Source organism: Jaculus jaculus, chromosome 9 (assembly GCF_020740685.1).
Source record: "Jaculus jaculus isolate mJacJac1 chromosome 9, mJacJac1.mat.Y.cur, whole genome shotgun sequence".
Lineage (NCBI taxonomy): Eukaryota > Metazoa > Chordata > Mammalia > Rodentia > Dipodidae > Jaculus > Jaculus jaculus.
In genome coordinates, this window is record NC_059110.1 from 136,500,480 (window position 1) to 136,525,736 (window position 25,257).

Consider the following 25,257-nt stretch of genomic DNA (forward strand, 5'->3'; position numbering starts at 1 on the left):
ATTGTCTAAATAGGACTTTTAAGATTTTTGTGAGGGTAAGACTGGCTGATTTTTTTAAAAATGTTCCTTCAGGTGGGTGAAACAGAGACCAGGCTGGAATGTTTGCTGAATAACAACAAGAACTCAGATTTCTGTGCTCCCCTGACCTCCTTTGACTGGAATGAGGTGGATCCTTATCTTTTAGGTAAGAGAGTTTGAATTCTAGTTTGGAGACACAAAGATACATTTCCTCAGATGCAACATGGGGCATGATTTCCCTAGGGGCTTGTGGTGCACATATCATCCTAGACCAGGACAAGTGAAAACAGGCTAAATATATTTTTAAAAAATTCCTTACAAGAAGTTTTGCTTCCCAAGTGTGTATATCATGTCTCTAAGGTTCTGCGGGGGGTGGTGGTGATGGTACACACCTGTAATGCCAGTCCTTAGGAGGCTCAAGCAGTAAGATCTTGAGGTCAGGATCAGCCTGGGCTGCCAGGGATCACCCAGTCTCAAAAGGCCACTCCCCTAAACAATCAGAACAACAAAACACATAAACAGAAATATACTCCAGAAACTTAAGGTCATGAGGCGAGTAGCCAGTGCTCAGTAAGTTTGTGGCTGTTGTCCCCTGAGCCAAGCAGAGAAAGGGAGGTTTGCATGGGAGCCTTGAACCTGTGAGCCTCTGACTTGCACTGGTGTCTGCAGGTACCTCCAGCATTGACACGACTTGCACCATCTGGGGACTAGAGACGGGGCAGGTATTGGGACGCGTGAACCTGGTGTCTGGCCACGTGAAGACCCAGCTCATCGCCCATGACAAGGAGGTAAGGATGTTTTTTCTTCTTCTTTATACAGATGTTTTCTGCACATGCAAATGAGAAGTTAGGCTGTTCTCTCACTGTCTTGCACATTACATAGAACATCATAATGCTGACATGTTTCTTTTCTAAACTAAAATAGTAATGTGTTAAAATAACAGAAAACACTTGTAAATGAATATATTTTCTGACAAATATGAACAACTTACTGTATAGTCAAACATTTTTTTTCTTTTAATGTCAGAGATTGCTGGTTTTTTTTTTTTTTCATGAAGTTTCTTACATTTCTGGGAGCTGATGCAGTTTTAAAAAACAGCAGTAACATTTATCTCAAAATGTAATGGCTTCTTGGAGGGAAGACGGTAAGGGGAAATTTCCTATTAAAACAATCCTAATTATCAGTTTTTCTCTAAAATCATTTTGTGACATTCTAATATGTTTACTCAATCTGTCTAAATACTGTTGCTTTACTTTGGTGATATTTCATCTATATTTATGAGAAAAATTGAGGGTAGCTGTAGGTGACTGCATTTCAGTCATAGCATTTCTGTGGTGGTTTAGGGAAGTAGGATGAATCTTTTCTTCCAAGAGCTGTTCTATGTTCCTAGTCTTATTTGTTTTTGTTTTGTTTTCTTTTCTTTTCTAAGGTAGGGTCTTACTCTAGCTCAGGCTGACCTGGAATTCACTATGTATTCTCAGGGTGGCCTCGAACTCTCAACGATCCTCCTACTTCTACCTCCCGAGTGCTGGGATTAAAGGTGTGCACCACCACACCCGGCTCTTTTTTGTGTTCTTTTACCCTCACAGCTGGGCCATTAATATTTGCTTAGGTAAAAAGATGCCTTGACCTTAAGCCAGAAATTTAAGGGCATCAACTGAGTATCAAGTTTGTGTCCAGGTTATCATTCTTATGAAGGTGTTCTTTGGTTTTCTTTACCCCCTGTTGCAGTCAGGTTCGTTTGCTGGTAGAAATCACCCAATCAAGGGCAGCTTGTGGGGAAAAGAGGTTCATTTTGGCTTACAGGCTTGAGGGGAAGCTCCACAATGGCAGGGGAAAACAATGGCATGAGCAGAGGGTGGCCATCACCCTCTGGCAAATATAAGGTGGACAATAGCAACAGGAGAGTGTGCCAAACACTGGCAAGGGGAAACTGGCTATAACACCCATAAGCCCCCCCCCCCATACACTCCAGGAGGCATTAATTCCCAAATCTACATCAGCTGGGAACCTAGCTTCAGAACACCTAAGTTTATGGGGGACACCTGAATCAAACCACCACTACCCCCCGCCCCAAGAGTAAGATCTGTTAAAAGACTGCTTAGCTTTGATTCCTGTTAAACCAGGGTCAAATGAAGAGTTTGTTCTGTGGAGAAGACTACTCAGGGAAACTCTTAGTACCAAGTAGAAAGAGCCTTCTGTTTTCTGCTAGATCCAGCCAACAAGTGGGAGCTATTCCAAGTATCTTGTCTGGGTATATAGCTCCGTGGTACAGTACTTTCCTAGTTTGGGTGAGGCCCTGGTTTCAATCTATAGTATTAAAAAAAATCTGGTATTATGGTATGACGTGGTCATGGACCTGGATTGTATATAAGTGAAAGCCAATAAGGCCCCGAAAATAAATGTCTTAGTCTTGGAATGTAACAGAGGACAGCCGCTTGCTCTGGCTTCTGCTGAGCCTGTAATGTCTTTGTATGCTCTGCGGGTAAGCTGGCTGTGTAGCTTTTGGTTTTGTTTTATCACAAGGGTTGGAGGAAGATTTGGAAAACAAAGACATGGGATGGGATGAAAGCAACCAGTATAGCTGAGTGATCTTCATTCTTTGGGAACCACTGGTGTCAGAGTGGGGGTAGAGGGTCCAATATTCGGACATCATTTGGACTTTACTTAACCTGCTTCTGTGTCTCAGTGTTGGAGTTCACATGAAGTAGAAATTACACATTTCTTCCTGTAGGAAAAGGAGATGACAGATCTGAATCTGACTGAAGCTTCTTACCAACAGGTCTATGATATTGCATTTAGCCGAGCTGGAGGTGGCAGGGACATGTTTGCCTCTGTGGGTGCTGATGGCTCAGTGCGGATGTTTGACCTCCGTCATCTGGAACACAGCACTATCATTTACGAAGACCCACAGCATCACCCACTGCTTCGCCTTTGCTGGAACAAGCAAGACCCTAACTACCTGGCCACTATGGCCATGGATGGAATGGAGGTGAGCAGCAAAGGTCCCACCTCCTCATGCCAGGGCTGCTTAGTGTCTGTAGAAGTATGTTCTCAGATGGAGGCACTTTTGTGCCCAGAGGATCTTTGGAAATGCCTGGAGATTGTGCGTGTGTGTGTGTGTGTGTGTGTGTGTGTGTAAGAGAATTGGTATGTCAGGGTCTCTAGCCACTTCATTTGAACTCCAGACATGGGCACCACCTTGTGCACATGCATGACCTTGTACACCTGGCTTACGTAGGTTCTGGGGAGTTGAATCTGGGTCCTTAGGCTTTGAAGGCAAGCACCTTAACCACAAAGCTATCTCTCCAGTCCCTGGAGACATTTTTGATTGTTACAGTTCAGGAGAAGCAGATAGTGCATCTGGTATCTAGTGGGTAGAGACCTGGGAGGCTGCTAAACATCCTATATACCCAGAACAGTCCCCACAGTGATATTTCATCCATAGTGTTATTCTACCTAAAGGATTTATGTTTTGTTATGTGAGAGAAGATCTCATTCTGTAGCCCAAGCTAGAATCAAAACTCACTGCAATCCTACTCTGTATATTAAGAACTTCTAGTAATTGAGTTAGAGCTAAAATAAACAGTATCAAAGATAAAGCATAAATTCAAGGCCAGCCTGGGCTAGAGTGAGACCCTGGCTCAAAAAAAAAAAAAAAAAATGGGTTGGAAAGATGGCTTAGTGGTTAAGGTGTTTGCCTATAAAGCTAAAGGATCCTGGTTTGATTCCCCAGGATCCACATAAGCCAGATGCACAAGGTGGTGCATTTGTAGTGGCTAGAGGCCTTGGTGTGTCCATTCTTTCTTGTCTGCTCCCCTATCTCTCTCAAATGAATAAAAATTTTTACTAAAATTATATGTTCGTGTGTGTGTGTGTGTGTGTGTGTGTGTGTGTGTGTGTGTATCAGCTGGAGAGATGACTTAGTGGTTAAGGCACTGGCCTGCGGTGAAGCCTAAGGACCCAGCTTTGATTCCCCAGGACCCACATAAGCCAGATGCACAGTGTCACATGTGTCTGGAGTTTGTTTGCAGTGGCTGGAGGCCCTGGCATGCCCATTCTCTCTATCTGCCTCTCTCTCTCTGTCTCAAATAAGTAAACAAATATTTTTTAAAACAACAACAACAACAAAAAAAAAAGATCAAGGCTGGGCATGCTGGTACACATTGTTGATCCCAGCACTTAGGAGGCTGAGGTAGGACAATCGCTGTGAGTTTGAGGCCACCCTGAGACTACAGAGTGAATACTAAGTCAGCCTGAACTAGTGCAAGACCATACAAAACAAGCAAACAAAAAAGATTAAACCAAATCATGAGTATTGAGCTAAATGAAAGCTGGCTGTTTTCCCTTTGGTGTTCTAGACAGGTTACTCAGCTTTAACAGTTATACAAGCTATATAGCTTGTTGCTTAATGAAGAAGACAAATTGTCAGTGGAAGAATGGAGTGATTAACCTCGGTTTGGTGAAGTTAGAGCCTCCGACTGCTTACATTCCGAAGTCTGCCTAGCTGAGATGCACGGATTTCTCATGACAGGCACTGTTCACACTTGGGAGCTCATCCACATTCATAGAGCCTACTCCTGCTTCCCCCTCTTCGGTCTAAAGCCCGGTGTTGCTTAAGAGAGCAACTAAACTAGTGCTTGTTCCTTGTTTTCTTATTTCTCAATCCTAAAAAATTATTGTCTCTAGTAGTCTGTGTTGTTTGTTTTTTGTTTTTCAAGGTAGGATCTCACTCTAGCCCAGGCTGACCTGGAATTCACTTGTTAGTCTCAGGGTGGCCTCGAACTCACAATGATCCTCCTACCTCTGCCTCCCAGGTGCTGGGATTAAAGGTGTGCGCCACTACGCCCAGCTTGTAATAGTCTTTAAATTCACAAATGAAAAGGTGATGCTTAAGCTTTTTGTGAGTAATTGTTGTTTGTTTGGTTGGTTTTTGGTTTTTTAAGGTAGGGTCTTACTCTAGCCCAGGCTGACCTGGAATTCACTCTGTATTCTCAGGATGGCCTCAAACTTATAGTGATCCTCCTACCTCTGCCTCCAGAATTCTGGGATTCAAGGTGTGTGCCACCACGTCCGGCTGTTTTTTGTTTTGTTTTGTTTTGTTTTTTGCAGTTCATCGTCTGTAAAGGGTGGATTATAATATCCACTCTGCAAGGCTGAGCATAGAATAATCTCCTCAGAAAGAACCTGTCATAGGAAATGCTTTGCACATTCAGGTCCCCTATTCACACTCCAAGTCTGCCTTAGGACCCAAAACTGAGGCCATAGCATCGTGTCTAGAAACGATGGGCTAAATATCAGATGAATGAGAAAAGACTGGAGGGTCAGAGTGGACCATAGGCTGGCTAGAAGTATGCTAAGAGGCTGGAGTGAAAATAACCTGCCCATGGCTGGGAACTGGGCTGAGCACCTCCCAGAAGAAGCAGGAAAGGTAGAGCGATCTACGGGTTCCTCAGTTGCTGTTGAGGGAAGAGTAAGAGGATTGAAGGTGTGTGCTACAGCGCCCAGCCTTGTGGATAATTTTTTGTGTTTTTCTACCACATCCTACAATTCTTAAGCTTTTGACTTATGTTTTTACAGGTGGTGATTCTGGACGTCCGAGTTCCCTGCACACCTGTCGCCAGGTTAAACAACCACCGAGCATGTGTCAATGGCATTGCTTGGGCCCCACATTCGTCTTGCCACATCTGCACTGCAGGTAATCTTGGTAGGAGATGGTGCTGGTGGTAATAAGGAACTCTCACTCCCTGGCTCCTCAGGAGTATAATCCTTACCATTTTCTAAAAATAGCTTTGAGAGACTCATGCCAAGTAACTCAATTATGGTTCTCCCCACGCTTGTGAAATTGAAGCAGTGCACCTTTCCAGATGGTCCTGTGTTCTCAGTGGGTAAGATCATTACCTGTATAGTAATGGCAGTGCAGTACGTGTCACATACAAGTCTGTGCTTTGTAGCATACCCCTGGAAACCTGGGTTCATATCGAGGACTTGGATACAGGAAGAGGCACCCCTCTTATAGATATGATGGGATCATTGGATTGTCAGAAGTTATATTTCCCTAGGGCCTTTTAGGATTTACGGTAACAAATCTACAGGGAACCCCAGATATACTGGGGTATATAGCCTTGCCTGTTGAGTATTATTTGACTTAGAGTTCTCATTTCACTATCTTCTAGATGAAAAAGAGTGCTCCTTGTGCTAGTCATTAGAATGCTTTCATTCTAGAGATGGAAGTCTTTTAAAAATACAGAGGCAGGGCCTGGAGAGGTGGCTCAGCAGTTAAGGCACTTGCCTGCATAGCCTAAGGACCCAGATCCCATTCCCCAGTACCCACATAAAGCCAAATGCGCATGGTGGTGCATGCATTTGGAGTTTGTTTGCAGTGACTAGAGGCCTTGGCATGCCCAATTCCTCCCACTGTCTTTCAAATAAATAAATAAAATATTTTTAAAAATACAGAGGCATAAGCCAGGCATGGTGGCACACACCTATAATCCCAGCACCCGGGAGGCAGAGCTAGGATCACCGTGAGTTTGAGACCAACCTGAGACTACATGGTAAATTCCAGGTCAGCCTGGGCAAGAGCAAGACCCTGCCTCTAAAAACAAAAAACAAAACCAAACAACAACAAAAAACAGGCACAATAAATCAAAAGGTAGAAGTTGTATTTTCTCCTTGCTGTATTATTTCTACTTCTTTCCCACTGACCATAGGTGACCTTTAACAACAGTTTGGATATCTCCCATGAAACCCATTGTGCACATGTACTCCCTGAATATGAATAAATAACCACTGAATTTCACAGAGAGAGACTTCCACTCTAGACCTGTAATGTTTACCCATGTTTTTCAGTCTATCAGGTTTACAGTGAAACTTGTTCATTATGGAGCCAAAGAAGCAATATGGTTTGTTGTGGGCTTTGTTAATTTGTAGCATTAACTTGACAGAAGAAAGTATTTCCCATTTTTGTTCCTTGCTGTACGTATATGTCTCATTGAGGAGTGTTGGGGGCCTACTCCCATCTTTTGTTTCCTATACTGTGGTCTGCCTTCATTATTGATATCTTTGTGTCTAGCAGTGTGGATTAGGAGGGCAGGAGAAGGACAGAGAAAGGGGTCAGCCATTGTTCATAAGATCAACATGGCCCAGCAAAAGCTCTATCTCCTGCTCTGGCCTGCTACTTCTGCCTGGCTCCCTACTGTCATGTGCTACACCCGTCTTGAGTCCCTACCACTGGAGGAGCTGTTGCTGAAGCAAGCTTAGTTGAGCATTGGGGTATGGCACCTCAGGACTTTACAGATGTTTAAAGCAGCACCCCCAGGTCATTTGTAATAGATTGTTCCTAAAAGTGGATCTTGGACTTTGCCCATGTCATATGGACTTGGTAGGAGGCTAATGGTGTTCCTTTCACAGTTCTGTTTATTTAGATTCCCATATGTCTGAAGTCAGCTTTCTCGTCAGGATAGGTGGTAGATGCAGGGCACACCGTGGCTGTGAAGATCATTGCCTTCCCTCCCCCTTTCTTCATATAAATTAAGAGCATAATGTTTTCATTATGAAAGTAATAGGAGGGCTGGAGAGATGCTTCAGCAGTTAAGAGAGCTTCCTGTGCAAATATGAGGGCCTAACCACTTGAGTTCGAGCCCTCGGACCCACATAAACATTCAATGTGGTCTTGTGTTCTGTAGCCCCAGGCCTGTAGGAAGCAGAGACCCAAAAATTACCAAAGCTTGCAACAACAACAACAAAAGAAGTGGGAGAGAGACTCCAGCTTAGATAAGAATGTGTGGAAGTGGGTAGAGGGGCGGAAGAGATGGTTTTACAGTTAAGGGTTTTGCCTGCAAAGCCTAAGGACCCAGGTTCAATTCCCCAGTCCCCACGTAAGCTAGCTACACAAGGGGGCACATGTGTCTGGAGTTCGTTTGCAGTGGTTAGAGGCCCTGGCATGCCCATTCTGTCTTTATCTGCCCCCCTCTCTCTCTCTTCCTCTGTCTCTCTCTCTTTCTCTGGCAAATAAGTAAAAATTTTAAAAATTACCGGGCATGGTGGCACACGCCTTAAATCCTGGCACTCAGGAAGCAGAGGTAGGAAGATCACCATGAGTTGGAGGCCACCCTGAGATTACATAGTAAATTCCAGGTCAGCCTGAGCTAGAGTGAAACCCTACCTTGAAAAACAATAATAATAATAATAATAATAAGTAAATAAATAAAAATTATTTTTAAAGATAGTAATAATGATAGAAATTAATAAAAGCCCCTCGCAGGGTTTTAGTGAGCAAATGTTGCAAACTGTGCCTCACTCTTAAGTGCAAGGGTTGTCATCCCCATCGTCCGAGTTGTGACTTTGTTTGCTGGCTTTCTGTCTCTAGCGGATGACCATCAGGCTCTCATCTGGGACATACAGCAAATGCCGCGGGCCATTGAGGACCCCATCCTGGCCTACACAGCGGAAGGAGAGATCAACAATGTGCAGTGGGCATCGACTCAGCCTGACTGGATCGCCATCTGTTACAACAACTGCCTGGAGATACTCCGAGTGTAGTGTTGGTGGCACCTCGCCTACGAGGCAGGGGCTTGTGTCCGTCTCCTCCCTCCCCAAGTAAGAAGAACATGTTTCCAGTGGCCAGTCTGTCTGTTGTTGCTTTACACCCACTGTTTCCAGAAGCTGCTCTAGGAGTTCCTGCCAGTCACCCCTCGCTGTCTGTGCTGGACTCAGTGCTGTGTGGCGCCTCCTCAGCCCAGGGCTGAGTTTTAAGATTCTCTCTCCTTTCTTCTTTTCCTTTGCTTCTTCAATTAAACATTTCTGTATATTTGTTTGTCAGCTGTTGTGTTCATGGATAGTTCTAAGCATTAGCTCTGCTTGTATCCATCTGCCCCATGTCTCTATGTGTTTACTGCCTCAGGCAATAGTCCATGTCTTGTCCCCATTCATGTCCACATTAGCACTTAAGTGGGAACAAATACCAATTTAAAGTTGTCTTTCCTCCTGGTATCGGTGTCTCTAACAAACCTCAACTTTGTATATTTTTTATCAGGCTAATTTTTTTATGAAAAGGATTTTACTCTTTCTGGTTTCTGCCTTTATTTCAGGCCCTCCTCTTTGCACCTTCCTCTCTTCCCTCTCTTCCTAGAGTGAGCCTTTGACCCCAAGAGTAATTTGCCCTCCTGAGTCACTGCCTGAGTGGCACACACCTAATCAGGAGTTCCAAATTGCTCTGGTGCTCTGAAGTGTACTGACTCAACCTTTTCTCAGCCTGGCTCTTCTCAAGGACCTTACAAGCTCCAGGACAGATGTAGGAAGCCTTCTGTTATGCCATGAAGTTCCTCTGTCTAGTCGGCCTGCTGTGGACAAGTGGTAGGCACGGATATAGACAGTTGAGTGGCAGCCGGCTGACAAGGAGTCATTTCAGAAAGCTAGGTTTGGAGCATGTTTCCAGGACCTGATTTCAGGGTCTGTGCCCTCCACATGTGAACCCAGGCTGTTCTATTTCAGGACTTGAGAGATAGACAAGAATGATCTCTATGTTAAGCTGTGGTATTTCTGTTTGAGTTTCTTGTGCCTGTTGGGACATTGCCCCTCTTCAGATTGAGTGAGTCATCCTGAGAGGTGTAGTCTGTGTCTGTGACCCTGAATAAGATCTGCAGAAAGGGGCAGACACTCAGCCCCACCCCGGTTTAGGTTCTGAGCAGTATTGGACTTGTAGGCTGTCATTGGCCATGTTGACTTACAGTCTGCAGGTGTCTGTTTCCGTTACATGAAAGTTCCGTGGAGGAAGCTGGTGTGTGATTCTGCTTGTGAGAAGTCTGTGACTCTGGGGAGAATTTCTTGGCTCATTGTGCTTTGCCAAGGTACCTAAAGGTTCACCAGGCTTCCTGAAGTCAGGAGAGTAGCAGCCTAAAAGCTGGTGGTTTGTCTAGTTGAGCTCTTCATCAGCTGGAGGAGTGAAGGTTAATTTCAACCTTCTGGGCACTACAAGTCTCCTGGCTGAGCCCTCCCTTTCTGCAGCTGGTGTTGTGTGCCAAGAGTCAGAGTGCTTTACTACGTAGAGGAAAGGCTTTTTTTTCAGTAAGGCTTTTTCCCCTCTGTCTCTGACTGGCCATCTGATTGATGTACCATGCAGTTCTTTCATGTGTCATGCAGTTTGCCCTGGGTCATTTGCAGGTGGAAATGATCTTTTATGAGCAGGCCTTTCTCCTTTTCATTGTGTTTGCTTGCGGTACAGGGTCCTCCTCAAAGGTAGCAAGTCCTGCTGATGGCTACTGCCTCAGGAGGCTGTTGGCTCCTTCCCGTAGGAGGGTCTGCAGTGGTACCAGGTGCTGGTCCCACTGGGGAGAGTCCTACCTCTGGTGAGTTCCGAGTACAGCTTAACCTGGGCAGAATGGTGAAATTTGTCAATTGAAACTTGAAATTAAACTTTAGAAAATATAGCAATAGTTACTAAAATAAATCTGGATGGGTTCACTATTTGCCTAGGAAATCAACCACTTCTTACGACTTTCCCCTTGCCCCTCAGACTCCTCTCGTTCTTCTTCAGGCCTCCTCCTCCTCTGCACTTCACTGAGACCCAGGCAAAACACGTGTTGTCTCTACAAACACAGCACCCACAGTTGCCAGGTGGCATTCTAAAGTGCAAGCTCTCTCAACTTCCCTTTACATAGACAGATGGCCCTTGTGCTTGAAGAAGAAACTGTGTAGTCTCAGGGTGTAGAGAGCCCCTTACTCAGCCATACTCCCTCAGGCACAGATCTGTTAAAGGTTTCAAAAGTGCCCGCCGGGTATGGTGGCGCACGCCTTTAATCCCAGCACTTGGGAGGTAGAGGTAGAAGGATCACTGTGAGTTCAAGGCCACCCTGAGACTACATAGTAAATTTCAGGTCAGCCTGGGATAGAGTGAGACCTTAATGCAAAAAAAAAAAAAAAAAAAAAAAAAGCTTCAAAAGCGAGTCCCTGTTTGGGTTTGCTCCGGCTCCCAGCAGCATGGGTGGGGGTCACTGCTGTCCTGTGGTGACTGCAGCTGCGCTGTGAGACTGCTAAGCCAGTCCTTTGCTGGCTCTTGGCACGCTCAGCCAAGTACTTTCTAGGTCTGCTGGGGGGAAGGTGGAGTGCTCAGTCAGGTAGGCCTCGGGTCCACCAGCAGAGAACCAAGCTGGTGAATAGGTCTGAGGCTTGAGCTTCTACACTCAGGAGCTTGAGAACTTTGTATCTGAATCAGGATCACTTCTGAGATAACTGGATGCCGTTGAGGAAGAACAGAAAAAATTCAGGATCCTACAATATTTTGATGAGTGTTATGGCTGAAACTTTAGAAGATTTGGGGTGTAGAAGAAAGTCAACGGTGGTTCTTTGGATAAAGAGAAGAAATATTACATAGCAGAGAGGGTTTGAGAGAAATATTCAGGCCATCTGTTGCGTACTATGGAATGAGTCTGTGTCCTCAGCCTAAGTCAGCCCTTCCTGGACCATTAGTCAGGCATTTGTAACACTGAGTAACTGTGACAGGAGGACAGCTCAGGCCAGAGGGAGCTGCCTGCAGCAGGATGGCTATAGGCATGCGTGGTGCGGTGGTAATCTTCAAGTGTTGGGTGTCCCAAGACGACAATATCATGAGATTTTTTTGTTTGAGACACTGTCGTGCTCTGTAGCCCAGGCTGACCTGAATCTGTGATCCTCTTATATCAGCCTCCCAAGTGCTGGGATTACAGGCTTATGCCACTGTGCCCAGTATCCGTAGTTCTTGATTATAGATTTGTACTCAGATGGTAAACAGTCCTGCAGATCTTTATCTTTTCTGCTCTCTCTCCTGTCCTCTTCTCTTCTTCCTTCCCTTCTGCCTTCCTTTTTAAAGATGGGTATCAAACCCAGGTCCTTGGGCATGCTTGGCAAGTGCTCTGTCACTGAGCTACACTCCCAGACCTCTGCCATCTTTCATTTATCTTCCTCTTAACCTTCCACTGTAGAACATTTCTCCACTACATCCTAGGGCCTGGATCCCAAGGCTGGAAGGGCAGGTGGGAGGTGTGGGTTTTGCCAGACATGGGAGAGCAGCCAGAATGGCCTCTCTCCCTCTTCCTCTCCCTCTCTCCTTTTCTGAGACTATGGCAGCTGCTTTGACTGCTTGGTTTGGGCAGGGTTACTATTGAAGTATAAGCCTTGAAGCACATTTTTCTCTTCACAGTCTGTACTCCAGGGTGAGAAAGAAGGGCCATGCTTGGCACTTAGGTTGGGTTTCCTGGGAAGAAAGCTAAGCTGAGCAAAATCGCCATGAACCTGGGCCAGGCTTTCCTGCGTTGTAGTTGTCCTCTGTTCTGGCAGGACGGCTGCTGCGTGTATTGTGTTGCAAAGCTTGCTCTCCTGCAACTTCTCCTCCCACACTGCCACTGCCGCTAGTGGTCAAACGTGTGGCCACATGGGATGGCCAGGAGATCCTCTCGGGCTACTGTCTGGATGTCATTTGTTACATGGAAACATGCAGGTGCCTTTTCTAAAAGGCTTGGACCAGTATCTCATACCAGAAACAAGTAAGCTCTCAGAAGTTTGAACTACAGAAGAAGGATGTTCATAGTCTATGTGGCAGCTGGAAAATGTACAAGCACCCACCTTTTGGACAACCCAGTGAAGACCAAGTTGTGATATCTACGATGTAAAAGAGACGTCCTCACTTCGGGTTGACTGTGATAAACAATGTATTATGAAAATTGTTCAGCTGAAGCTTTGAATCGCCTTAGTGAAGTATGAGTCACTTGCTTTTTGGTTCCTGTGTATTTTATGGCCCCTCTGTCTGTGACTTTGCCCCGCCCCCTCCTGAGTGTGAATTTGTAGCATGATTGTATAAACCTCTGTAGAAAATGGAGATTTCTTGTTCTATGAAATATTAAGCTCTAACCAATCCATTTCTGTGCCCTTTAGCCTAGTATATATGAGCTTACTTTCTTGTTATATATTGAAACTTGCCCTCTCTAGGTTTGGTGGCACCCCCTTCAGGTGGAGAGGAAGCTGCCCCTTTGCAGAACTTTACTGTAACCATTATTTTATAAATATTATTTTCACAGGGCTGGTTGTATACAGGGCTTGTAATAAAGTTTAACACTGTGCTGTGAACATACTAAGGAATCTCCACTGGAGGCTACTTCAAAGGCACCTGAAAGCAGAGCGTTCTTTCTATGACCTTTCTTCCTACTACATTAGAGCCTAATTTTCACCCTTTCATTCTGTTTCAGCCTCCTGTGTAAGAAGTACCGTATTTTCTGCCCATCATACTTTGTAATAAAACTTGAACATGTATAGATTGAATTTCTTCTTGTGATGAATTCATTTCTTCCCAGTTGGCCCCTGTGGCCATGTTTCAGACACACTGACTAGGGCACTAGACTGTCATAGCTTTTCTGTTTGATCACTCATTTAACAAAACATAGAGCACCCACTCTATGCCAGGGGCCATGACCCTCAGATCGCTTGTACTTTGCCAGAAGAGAGAGATCCACCTCAACAAACGCTTGTAGTGCTCTGCAACAGCAGGTCTGTGCTCAGGCACAGTGGTAACCCTGTAGACAAAATGATCGTTCCCCTCCCCCCCCCAGCTGGGTGGGTCAAAAATAAGCTATATAAACTGGGCATGGTGGTGTACACCTTCAGTTCCAGCACTCAGGAGGCAGAGGTGGTAGGATAGCTGTAAGTTCAAGGCCATCCTGAGACTAATTCCAGGTCAGCCTGAGCTAGAGTGAAACCCTACACACACACACACACACACACACACACACACACACACACACAAACTTTTATTGACAACTTCCATAAATACAAACAATAAACCATGATAATTCCCTCCCCTCCCCCACTTTTCCCTTTACAAATCCACTCTCCATCCCATCCTCTGCCCCTTTCAATTAGTCTCTCTTTTATTTCAATGTCATTATCTTTTCCTCCTATTATGAGGGTTTGTATAGGTAGTACCAGGCATTACAAGGTCATGGATATCCAAGACATTTTGTGTCAGGAAGATTGAATCATAAGGCCATGTGTTCTGCTGAAGTGACTACAAGACTGAGGGCTTATCTCACTAGCCAAGACCTGTCTCAAAATACAAAAACGGGGGCTGGAGAGATGGCTTAGTGGTTAAAGTGCTTGCCTACAAAGCCAAAGGACCCAGGTTCCATTCTTCAGGACCTACATAAGCCAGATGCTCAAGGTGGCATGTGCATCTGGAGTTCCTTTGCAGTGGCTAGAGGCCCTGGCATGCCCATTCTCTACCTATCTATCTGCCTCTTTCTCTCTCTGTCAGTTGCTCTCAAATAAATAAATAAATAAACAAACAAAATTTTAAAAAAAGCAATGCAAGGCTGGAGAGATTGCTCAGTGGTTAAGGCACCTGCCTACAGAACCAAAGGACCCAGGTTTGATTCCCCAGGACCCACATAAACCAGATGCACAAGATGGCACATGCATCTGGAGTTTGTCTAAAGTTGCAGGAGACCCAGCCACACCCATTCTCTCCCCTCCCCCCTCTCTCATAAATAAATTTCATTATACACACATACATACATACATACATATGAGTAAATGTAGCCAGGCATGATGGCTCACACCTTTAATGTCATCAATCAGGAGGCGAAGGTAGGAAGACAGCCTTGAGTACAGAATGGATTCTTAGGTCAGACTGGGCTAGAATGAGACCCTGCCTTAAAAAAAAAAAAAAGCCAGATGTGGTGTTACATATCTTTTTTTTTATTATTTTTTTTGTTCATTTTTTACTTATTTATTTGAGAGTGACAGACACAGAGAGAAAGACAGATAGAGGGGGAGAGAGAGAATGGGCGCGCCAGGGCTTCCAGCCTCTGCAAACGAACTCCAGATGCGTGCGCCCCCTTGTGCATCTGGCTAATGTGGGACCTGGGGAATTGAGCCTCGAACCGGGGTCCTTAGGCTTCACAGGCAAGCGCTTAACCGCTAAGCCATCTCTCCAGCCCGTGTTACATATCTTTAATCCTAGCACTCAGGAAGCTGAGGCGGGAGGATCAGAAGTTCAAAGCCAGTCTCAGCTACACAATGAATGAGGCCAGCCCATGTGCCAAAAGTAAGAGAAGAGCTGGAGAGATTGTTACAGAAAACTGAGTCACACAGAGACAGCACCAGAGATAGAGTGGAGAATCAGAAAATTTATTCATGTTGACATGGACTCAGGGTAATAACTTCCAAAGCCTGAGCTCTGAGAGGTTAGGACTTCTATAGACAGTATAGCAGGCAGTTTGACATCATCTAGAATTTATTATACTATTGGGTTACAAGTCTCTAAGGTGACATGATTTGGGGGCACAAACAAAATTCCTTAGCAATAAACCAGTGATAAGATAGAACAGAAAGCTGTTTGTTCAGGGACGTTTGTGCCTATGGCTGCATTAACCAGATAACATACAAGCATGGTGCAGCTGCATAGATAGGGAGGAGATTCAGGGTCATGGGAATTTGACCCCCAAAAGTTTGCCTGATCTTTCTTTCCCTCCTCAAAAGCCAGTGACTCATGTGAGTCTGTCCCACAGTGTCCCTTGGGATTAGGAGCCTAATCATGGTCACTGCTGCTACTTACACACAGACTTATTTAAACTTGAAGAGTTCATGCTGTCCTTCTGTTCCTCCCTCCCTTCTTTCTGTTCGTTCTTTCTTTTTTCTCTCTCAAGGTAGTGTCTCACTGTAGCCCAGGCTGACCTGGAATTCACTATGTAGTGTCGGCCTGGCCTTGAACTCACAGCAATCCAACTACCTCAGACTCCCTAGTGCTGGATTAAAGGCGTGCGCCTCCACGCCTGGCAGTTTATGCTGTTTTCAACCTTCCTATATTGGTTGGTACAAGAGGTAATGTCATTCTGTTTGTAGAAAGAAAAGACTAGATCAGAGAGACTAAATGATGGAATAAATCACTTTTCTGGCTGGCGATGGGTTTGTTTCGTTTTGGAACAGGTTCCCGCTATACAGCCCAGACTAGCCTCCTATTCACATTCCTCTTGCCTCTTGCTCCCAAGTGCTGTAACTGCTTAACAGGAGTGGCCGTGAATTTAGTTAGTTTGTATTTTGCATAGGCAAGTTTGGCAATGGCGTCGTCTCCTAGAACTATTAATTCTGGAGCTGTTCAGATAGGAAGGAATTTGGAAGCAAAATCAGCTTCATAATTTACCCGCATTTCTACTAGATCGCTGGAACAAAATTTGACGTCTTCAAGCAACCTCGAGGCCAGGGCAACCTCACCCTGCCCAGCTCACGACAGGAGCGCGGACCGCGATGCGGCGGAACGTACTTTGCAGGCGCGCGCGGGGCCGGGAGGTGTTTTTTTGCGACGGACCTGGGAAAGGAAGTGTGCTGCGCCAACAAAGGTCCCCACATCCAGCCGCTTCGGGGTCAGTGACGGGTCGCTCGTGGTCGGGCTGCTTCGGGCCGACCTGAACCTTTGGGTTTCCGGGCAGAAACGACTTCAGCGTCCAGACTTACTTGTTCCGGCAACAAATAAGACAGATTGGCCTTGGCCGCTTCTTGTTTGCAGTTTACAGCCCAAGGTCGAAGCAGATGCCGTCTTGGGCTGCCGCCAGCCTCAGCAGGACTGCTACCCGATGCTTTCGCGCGCGAGGCTCCGGGGTCCGCGCGGCCCCTCCGTGCGTCCCCCAGCTCCATGCACCGGGCTACGGTCCAGCTCCAGACAGGACGCTACACGTCAGCGCGGCGGCCTCCGCCGGACACAATAAATGGTCCAAAGTCCGGCACATCAAGGGTCCCAAGGACACAGAAAGGAGTCGAATCTTCACTAAACTGTCTCTCAGTATCCGCCTGGCGGTTAAAGGTGAGATCCTTAACAGTCAACGCTGCCGGTCGCCAGTGCCCGAGGCCTCACTTGCCTCCCGAATGTGGACTTGAAGCAGTCCCATGCAGGCATTTCTTTTACCTTCTCACAGTTGCCGTCGATGCTTACTGTAAAGACCCTCAAAACACCTACCTTGATTGAGATTCCTGTTCACCTTTCCAAGCATCTTTTCAGAGAGACCTGCCCATAGTAAGTAGATAGAAGTGACTTCATCCAAGTATGCCCTTAGGTACGTCATCGAAATGGACCCTAAGAGTCAGATCGGATGTGTATCTTTCTTGAGGAGACAACCCAAGCCCTCTTTAGTTGCCTTCCCAGCACACAGGTTGTGTCCGGGTATCAGAGAAGCCATTGCATGGCTAGGCCCTAATTTGCCTCATTAGGATTCCTGAGACATCTTTCTTTACCTTGGAAACTATGGGTTTGCAATTAGAAAGATACAGATTCTGTCATTGACTAGGTTAGTTAGTAACCTTGAATTTAACTGCTGAATTTCAATTTTCTGTAAGACGGGTAATGCCCACCTTGAGGTAGTTTATGGTATATACAAGGCACTCCATTAATGCTAATTTACTCTTACAATTTATGGCTGATATTTCTTGTTACTTCCTTTGGAACCCTTCCTAATAAGTTTGACCAACTCAGTTTAGTTTTGTGTCAGGAAGTGGCAATACAGAAATTATGCATTATAGCCCCTTAGAGTCTGAGCATGATCCCAATGTCATGTGAGCATTTTTAGTAATTATGGATGAACTAATCGAGTAGGAGCATGGGCAGGAGATATTTTTACCATGTACTTGTTTTTTTAAGGTAACACTCATTTTCTTCTTATTTATTTATTTGATAGAGAAAGAGGGAGACAGAGATTGAGAGAGAGAATGGGTGCACCAGGGCCTCCAGCCATTGCAAACAAACTCCAGCCTAGTGCATCTGGCTAACGTGGGTCCTGGGCAATTGAATCTGGGTCCTATGGCTTTGCAGGCAAATGCCTTAACCACTAAGCCATCCCTCCAGCCCTCGTTTTTTGTTTTTTGTTTTGAGGCAAGGAGAGAATTGGTACCCCAGGGCCTCTAGCCACTGCAATCGAATTCCAGAGTGCATCCCCTTGTGCAGATGTGCAACATTGCATGCTTGTGTCACTACATCTGGCTTATGTGGGACCTGGAGAGTTGAACATGAGTTCTTAACTGCTAAGCCATCTCTCCAGCCCCTATCTATGTCTTTTAACACCTTCATCTGACCAAAGTGGAGTTTGCTTACACCTAGAAGAATGATAACCATCCCTTAAAGACAGAATGAATAAGAAACTTCTTCCAGGCTGTAGGTGTAAGCTTAGTGGTAGAGCACAGTGCTTTCTACCAGCGCCCCTACCAAAGACACTTCTTTTCTAAAATACTTCCTGCCTGTCCTATCAAATTACTTGGCAAAGTGTTCTTCTCACCCCTTCCCCACCCTTGAGATAGGGTTTCATTGTAGCCCAGGCTGACCTGGAATTCACCATGTAGTCTCAGGATAGCCTCAAACTCAAGGTGATCCTCCTACCTCTGCACACCCAGCCCAAAGTATTCTTTTATTGCTTGTTTATTTGAAACAGCCTCACTCTTTAGCCTGACTGGCCTGAAACTCACTATGTAGTCCAGGCTAGTCTTGAACTGCAGGCAATCTTCTTGCCTCAGCCTACTGAGTGCTGGAATTATAAGTGTGAACCACTGCAGACAACATAAAGTTTTCTTTTTTTCTTCCTGTTTAAAATTTTTCTATGTATTTGCAAGCAGAGAAGAGAAAGAGGGAGAATGGGCCTCTAGCTGCTGCAAATGAACTCCAGATGCATGTGCCACTTTGTGCATCTGGCTTTACATGGGTACGGAGGAATCAAACCTGGATTGTTAGACTTTGCAAGCAAGCGCCTTAACTGCTGAGCCATCTCTCCAGCTCTAAATAAAGTTAATGAAAAATACTTTGCCATCGTTTTGGTTGAGGTGGAGAGGGGGCCTGGGAAATAACTTATTTGTCATATAATATGACAGGCTGTTTTTGCTCACTCTTGTCTCTTTATCTCAGAGGGAGGCTCCAACCCTGAGCTCAACAGCAACCTGGCCAGTGTCTTAGAGTTGTGTCGTAGCAAGCACATGCCCAAGTCAACCATTGAGGCAGCACTGAAAATGGAGGTGTGTATTCCATTTGCATTCCTGTTATGGACCACAGTCTCTACAGGGTCCATATTTGGAAGACCACCACATATTCCTTAAGTTATGTAAGAGAAGGGTATGACAATGGAGTTCTACTCAGCGGTAAAGAAAAATGAAGTTATGAAATTTGCAGAAAAATGGATGGACTTGGAAAGGATTATACTAAGTGAGGTAACCCAAGCCCAGAAAGCCAAGCGCCACATGTTCTCTCTCATATATGGATCCTAGCTACAAATGATCGGGCTTCTGCGTGAGAATGAAAATACTTAGTAGCAGAGGCCAGTAAGTTAAAAAGGAGACATAAAGGGAAGAGAAAGGAAGGGAGGAGGGTACTTAATAGGTTGATATTGTATATATGTAAGTACAATGATTGTGATGGGGAGGTAATATGATGGAGAATGGAATTTCAAAGGGGAAAGTGGGGGGGGAGGGAATTACCATGGGATTTTTTTTTTATAATCATGGAAAATGCTAATAAAAGTTAAAAAAAAAAAAAAAAGAGAGAAGGGTATGAATGCGGCTGACACTTTCAACTTAGACACCTCTGGAGATTCTCTGCCCTTGGCCGTTGGTTAGAGATGTACACTTGGGAATAGAGTGGGTCAACAGTACGTAGAATCATAGAGCCTAGAGCACTCTGCCAAATTGGGTGGAAATGGGGTAAAATGAAAAAGGTAAGATGTGAGAAGAGCCCTGGTATTAAGTTATCTAAAGAAGAAAAGCTAGTATAAAGAGTAAGTTTAAGGGTAGTAATGATGGAAGAAGGAGGGATGTTGGACATACCTTTTTCTGTAAAACAAGTAAGAATGTTCTGAAGAAGTGAATCATCATCTTTTTGTTGGTGGCGGAGTTTTTAAATTTTTGGGTTTTTTAAAGTTTATTTATTCTGAGGCAGGGTCTTTTTTCTGTGCGGCCTGAGCTGTCCTAGAACTTGTGATCCTTCTGCATCAACCTCACAGGTGCAGATCTTTGGGATCTTTACTACCATAGGCCTTCACCACCACTCCCAACAGTAATTATCTTAATAGCTAGTTGTTGTTGGATACTGTGCCAGGCCAAGTACTTTGATAAGAACTCTATGCAAGCTCATGCTCAATCCTTAACTTCAATGTAAACTAAGGCACACAGAGAATGACAGACTTGAAATCAGGCAGCCAGACTCCAGAGCTTAACCAGAAACCCTGTGTTTTCTCTGAGAAGTCATCAGTTGAAAGGTGAGGTGTAGGGTGCTTGGAGAGAGTAGTGACATGGACAAGGGATGAGTAAAGGGTACAGGAGTCAAGTGAAGTTGGTCACTAATTTTAGAGTGCTTGAATTTTGATACCATGCTGATTTCAGTGGCTGTTACACAAGGTCTGGGTATGTAATGTTTCTGCATTAGCACTCAGCAACCCAGAGTAAGGGCATTGAGACCTCATAAGTAGGTCTCCCATGGAGTGCAGGGGAATGAAACAAGGTGGAAGTGACTGTGGAATAGATGTGTGATGTCACTGGGGAAGGGTGGAAGCAGAGCTGGGAGATCACTCTCTTCTGAGAAGCACTTCCAGTGATTTCAAAAGTTGATCCCATTGGACTTCTTCCAGTAGACAAAAATAAAGACTTTGGAGCCCAGGCTGTAGCCTTGAGAGGCCATCCAATGGAGCTAGTTTTTTGTTTGTTTGTTTCTTTGTTTTTTCCTGTGGCTTAGGACTGGCATGCAGGAGAGATTAGGAACTAGTAAATATGTTTGTGTTGTTTATTGCAGAAAACTAAAGGCATTTATTTGCTGTATGAGAGTCGAGGTCCTGGTGGCTCTTCTCTGCTCATTGAGGCATTAACAAACAGTAGCTCCAAGTGCTATTCGGACATTAAACATATCCTGAACAAGAATGGGTGAGTGTGTGTGCAGCGGGTGGTGAGACAGAAGAGGACCTTTAGGTTCTAGTCCCATATAATGGGGTGCTGTTGATTCCTGATAGTGTGTCTCAGGGTTTGTTTGTTTTTTAATATATGTGTGTGTGCATGCATATATGTTGTGGTTTTTGAACTAGGGTTTCACTCTAACCAAGGCTTGTCTGGAATTCACTCTGTAGTCCCAGATTGGGCTCAAACTCCTGGTGTTCCTCCTACCACAGCCTCCTGAGTGCTGGGATTAAAGGCATGTACCACCAAGCCTTGCTGTTTTATTTTTTGTTTATTTTTATTTATTTGAGAGTGACAGAGAGAGAGAGAGAGAGAATGGGCACATCAGGGCCTCCAGCCACTGCAAATGAACTCCAGATGTGTGCGCCCTCTTGTGCATCAGGCTAACGTGGGACCTAAGGAATCGAGGAACCAGGTCCTTAGGCTTCACAGGCAAGCGCTTAACCACTAAGCCATCTCTCCAGCCCAAGCCTTGATATTTTAAATATTTTTATTTATTTGAGAAAGAGAGGCAGAGAGAATTGGCATGCTAGTGCCTCTTGTCACTACAAACAAACTCCAGACACATGCACCATACTATGCACCTGGCTTTATGTGGGTACTGGGAAATTGAACCCAGGCCGGCAGACTTTGAAACACCTTGAGCTTCTGAGGCATATCCTCAGCCTATTTTAAATATTTTTTTTTTAATTTATTTATCTGAGAGCGACAGACACAGAGAGAAAGACAGATAGAGGGAGAGAGAGAGAATGGGCGCGCCAGGGCTTCCAGCCTCTGCAAACGAACTCCAGATGCGTGCGCCCCCTTGTGCATCTGGCTAACGTGGGACCTGGGGAACCGAGCCTCGAACCGGGGTCCTTAGGCTTCACAGGCAAGCGCTTAACCGCTAAGCCATCTCTCCAGCCCTTAAATATTTTTATTCATTTACTTGCATGTGCGTTTGTGTGTTTCCAATCCACTTGCTTCTGCAATTGAATGCCAGATAAATACTCCACCTTTTTTTTTTTTTTTTTTTTGGTCTGGATTTATGTGAGTACTGGAGAATCAAGCCTGGGCCAGCAGGCTTTAGAAGCAAGTACCTTTAGAGCCACCTCTCAACCTCTGGTGTTTCAGGTTTTGTTTTGTTTTTGATATTTTATTTTATTTTTTTTATTTGAGAGAGAGAGATGCATAAATAGGCAGGTAGAGAGAGGGAGAGAGAGAATGGGTATGCCAGGGCCTCCAGCCATTGCAAATAACTCTAGATGCATGTGCCCCCTTGTGCATCAGGCTTATGTGGGTACTGGGAAGTCAAACCTGGGTCCTTTGGCTTTGCAGGCAGTGCCTTAACCGCTGAGCCATCTCTCCAGCCCTCAGGTTTTAAGCACATGTCTGCCTTAGCAGAATACATTGTGATAATTTATTTTTTTACTTTTTATTTTTTGAGGTAGGGTTTCATTCTTGCCCAGGCCAACCTGGGCTATGTAGCCTCAGGCTGGCCTTGAACGCATAGTTATCCTCCTACCTCTACCTCCCAGGTGCTGGGATTAAAGGCCTGTGCCCTCACACCTGGTCCATTGTGATCATTTATTTTCCCTTAATATGTCCAGTAGGATCCCAAAGACCTTACCATCAGGCATAGATGGGATCTTTTTCCAATTACTCCACCTGTACCCACATAATGCCCCAGTCTTAAATATTCCACCAGAACTAGAGTCTTCATGGCACAGGAAATGATGATCAGTGCCTTTTTATCCTCCAGAAACCAAGAAAGTCAGAAACTAAAGGGTGAGGTGTTTTGGATTGTTCCCCTCCTCAGAGTCAGCATCATCTCCCTTTGGGGAAAGAACTGCTGTATGTCTGTGTGCATTCAGAGACCAGTGGGGAAGAAAGAGCATCTACAAAGTATTGCCTTCGAATACTGAGTGTCTGAAGGCATTTGTGAATCCTGGCCCATTTCATTTTCTGCAGGGGAATGATGGCCGAAGGAGCACGTCATTCTTTTGACAAAAAAGGGGTGGTTGTGGTTGAGACAGAGGACAGAGAGAAGAAAGCTGTGGATCTAGAGCGTGCCCTGGAGCTGGCAATTGAAGCAGGAGCTGAGGATGTTAAGGAAGATGAAGATGAAGAGGAAAAGAACATTTTTAAAGTGAGTATGAAGACTTTGTGTTTGGGGGACTTCCATAGACACCTATGGCACGCTTCTCTTGATTTCTTCCTCCTGTATTTCAGGACACAGGTGAGGCAGAGTTCATAGATTTCACAAAGTGACTAAGTTAATACTGGATAGGGCCCACTCTGCTCGGGATGTTGAGAGGGATTCAGAACGCTGAAAACTGTGAGCTGAAACCCAGCGATACACTGTATAGTACAGGCAGTTCCATTCAAGAACTTTTTTTTTTTTTTTGCATTCACTTTGCAGAGTTCTGTCTGGCTTTGTCTGATTACTGCCCCACTGTTCACTGCCTGACTTTCCTTTATCCCTAGTTTGTTTGTGATGCCTCTTCACTGCATCAAGTGAGAAAGAAGCTGGATTCCCTGGGCCTGTGTTCAGTGTCCTGTTCGCTGGAATTCATCCCTCACTCAAAGGTGCAGCTTTCCAACTCTGACCTGGAGCAGGCCGCTCACCTCATTCAGGCTCTCAGCAACTACGAGGATGTGATCCACGTATACGACAACATCGAATAACCAGACTGTGGTGTCTCCAGCCCCCTTCCTAAGGAAGTGGCAGCCCATCCTGAAGCACAGACGTGGTGGGAGGCCTCACTCTTTGACCAGCAGCCTTGAGGCAAGGGGACTCTCACCCTGTTGCGGAGTCTCTTAGCTCTGCTGGTATTGCAGGGTGGGACCAGCTAACTTGTCCGACTCTGACCTTAGGTAATTGGCCCATGTGAGAATTGTAAGTGGCCAGTGGCCCTTTGCAGTGGAAGTTGCTCCTAAATCATAACAGTGGTGGGTTTTGTTGCTACACTGCTGGTATGACTCTTGAGCTGTCCAGGTTGTGTACAGCCGTTTGAACCTCGGGACTAACTTTCAGGTCCACAGGTTTAATTCTCTACTGCAACTTTAAGACTATCATTACTATTATTTATTTTTGTTTGTTTTCCAGGTAGGGTCTCACTCTAGCCCAGACTGACCTGGAACTCACTCTGTAGCCCAGGCTGGCCTTGAACTCATGGCAATCCTTCTGCTTCATGCTGGGATTAAAAGTGTGTGCCACCAAAGTTGGTTAGTCATTATTTTTATGTATCATACAAGTGTGACTATGCCTGTTTGAATGCTGGCCCAGTGGCCTGTCCCTGTCATTCACTCATCCAGCTATTTTTTTTTTTTTTTTCAAGATAGGGTTTTGCTCTAGCCCAGGCTGACCTGGAATTCACTCTGTAGTCTCAGGATGGCCTCAGACACACAGAAATCCTCCTACCTCTGCCTCCCAAGTGCTGGAGTTAGAGGCATGCGCCACCATGCCCAGCCCAACTAAGATTTTTTAAAATATTTTTTATTTGCAAGCAGAGAGTGGGGGATGCTAGAGTGTGGGTACACTGGAGCCTCTTGCCACTGTAAATGAACACCAGATTCATGTGCCACTTTGTGTATCTGGTTTTATATGGATACTGGGGAATTGAACCTAGGCTATCAGGCTTTGCATGCAAGTGCCTCTTAACCACTGAACCATCTCTCCAGATCCTAAGTAATATTTTTGTTCATTTTTATTTATTTATTTATTTGAGAGCAACAGACAGAGAGAGAAAGAGGCAGAGAGAGGGAGAGAATGGGCATGCCAGGGCCTTCATCCACTGCAAATGAACTGCAGACGCATGCGCCCCCTTGTGCATCTGGCTAACGTGAGTCCTGGGGAATTGAGCCTTGAACCAGGATCCTTAGGCTTCACAGGCAAGTGCTTAACCACTAAGCCATCTCTCCAGCCCTTTTGTTTTTTTTTTAATATCTACCATGTGCCAGGAATTGTGCCTTTCTAGAGCAGTCTGTTCAACTGGTGTTCTGAGTTAGATTCTGCCTCAAGACATGGAGGGAAGGCCCAGGACTGCCCTCTATGGGAACTGCTCTAGCTCACTGAACTGTTCACGTCATCTTTGTTCTGTACTTGTGGCCTCTGTATTCTTCTTCCACCATAGAGCTGAAGGTTCTAGCTCATTAGGAAATCACATACCAGTGAAAAAAAGGGCTCCTTGGGCTCTGCTTGGCCTGACCCCTGCATGTTCTGACATTGATCACAGTGAACCTGACAGCAGATTGGCTTGAGAGGTCGAGGTCCTCAGAAGGCCAGCGCAAAAGATGGAACACTGGTTACTAGAGAGGAAA

General features: G+C 45.3%; 2 protein-coding genes across 2 annotated transcripts in view; both read left to right on the forward strand.

Moving 5' to 3' along the window:
* Nucleotides 1-13,311, forward strand: part of Dcaf7 (DDB1 and CUL4 associated factor 7) — a 28,318-nt gene extending 15,007 nt beyond the window's left edge. Inside the window, exons 3-7 of the mRNA XM_004655085.3 lie at nucleotides 73-184; nucleotides 688-806; nucleotides 2,801-3,010; nucleotides 5,599-5,716; nucleotides 8,390-13,311. Coding sequence (XP_004655142.1) covers nucleotides 73-184; nucleotides 688-806; nucleotides 2,801-3,010; nucleotides 5,599-5,716; nucleotides 8,390-8,562 — 732 coding nt within the window. The 3' untranslated portion in view covers nucleotides 8,563-13,311. The remainder of the gene's footprint in view (nucleotides 1-72; nucleotides 185-687; nucleotides 807-2,800; nucleotides 3,011-5,598; nucleotides 5,717-8,389) is intronic.
* A 3,059-nt stretch (nucleotides 13,312-16,370) lies between these two features.
* On the forward strand, nucleotides 16,371-24,123 carry LOC101612453 (translational activator of cytochrome c oxidase 1). Its single transcript, XM_004655084.2, has 5 exons — nucleotides 16,371-16,843; nucleotides 18,926-19,032; nucleotides 20,798-20,925; nucleotides 22,906-23,083; nucleotides 23,422-24,123. The coding sequence occupies exons 1-5, from the start codon at nucleotides 16,573-16,575 to the stop codon at nucleotides 23,620-23,622; spliced, it is 885 nt and encodes a 294-aa protein (XP_004655141.2). The 5' UTR covers nucleotides 16,371-16,572; the 3' UTR covers nucleotides 23,623-24,123.
* The last annotated feature ends 1,134 nt before the right edge of the window (nucleotides 24,124-25,257 follow it).

Excerpts from the sequence above, each read along its gene's own strand:
- LOC101612453 (XM_004655084.2), top strand. The coding sequence starts at position 16,573 with ATGCCGTCTTGGGCTGCCGCCAGCCTCAGCAGGACTGCTACCCGATGC. Across the intron at positions 20,926-22,905 it reads CATATCCTGAACAAGAATGG|GGGAATGATGGCCGAAGGAG; the intron begins GTGAGTGTGTGT and ends CATTTTCTGCAG. Across the intron at positions 23,084-23,421 it reads AGGAAAAGAACATTTTTAAA|TTTGTTTGTGATGCCTCTTC; the intron begins GTGAGTATGAAG and ends CTTTATCCCTAG.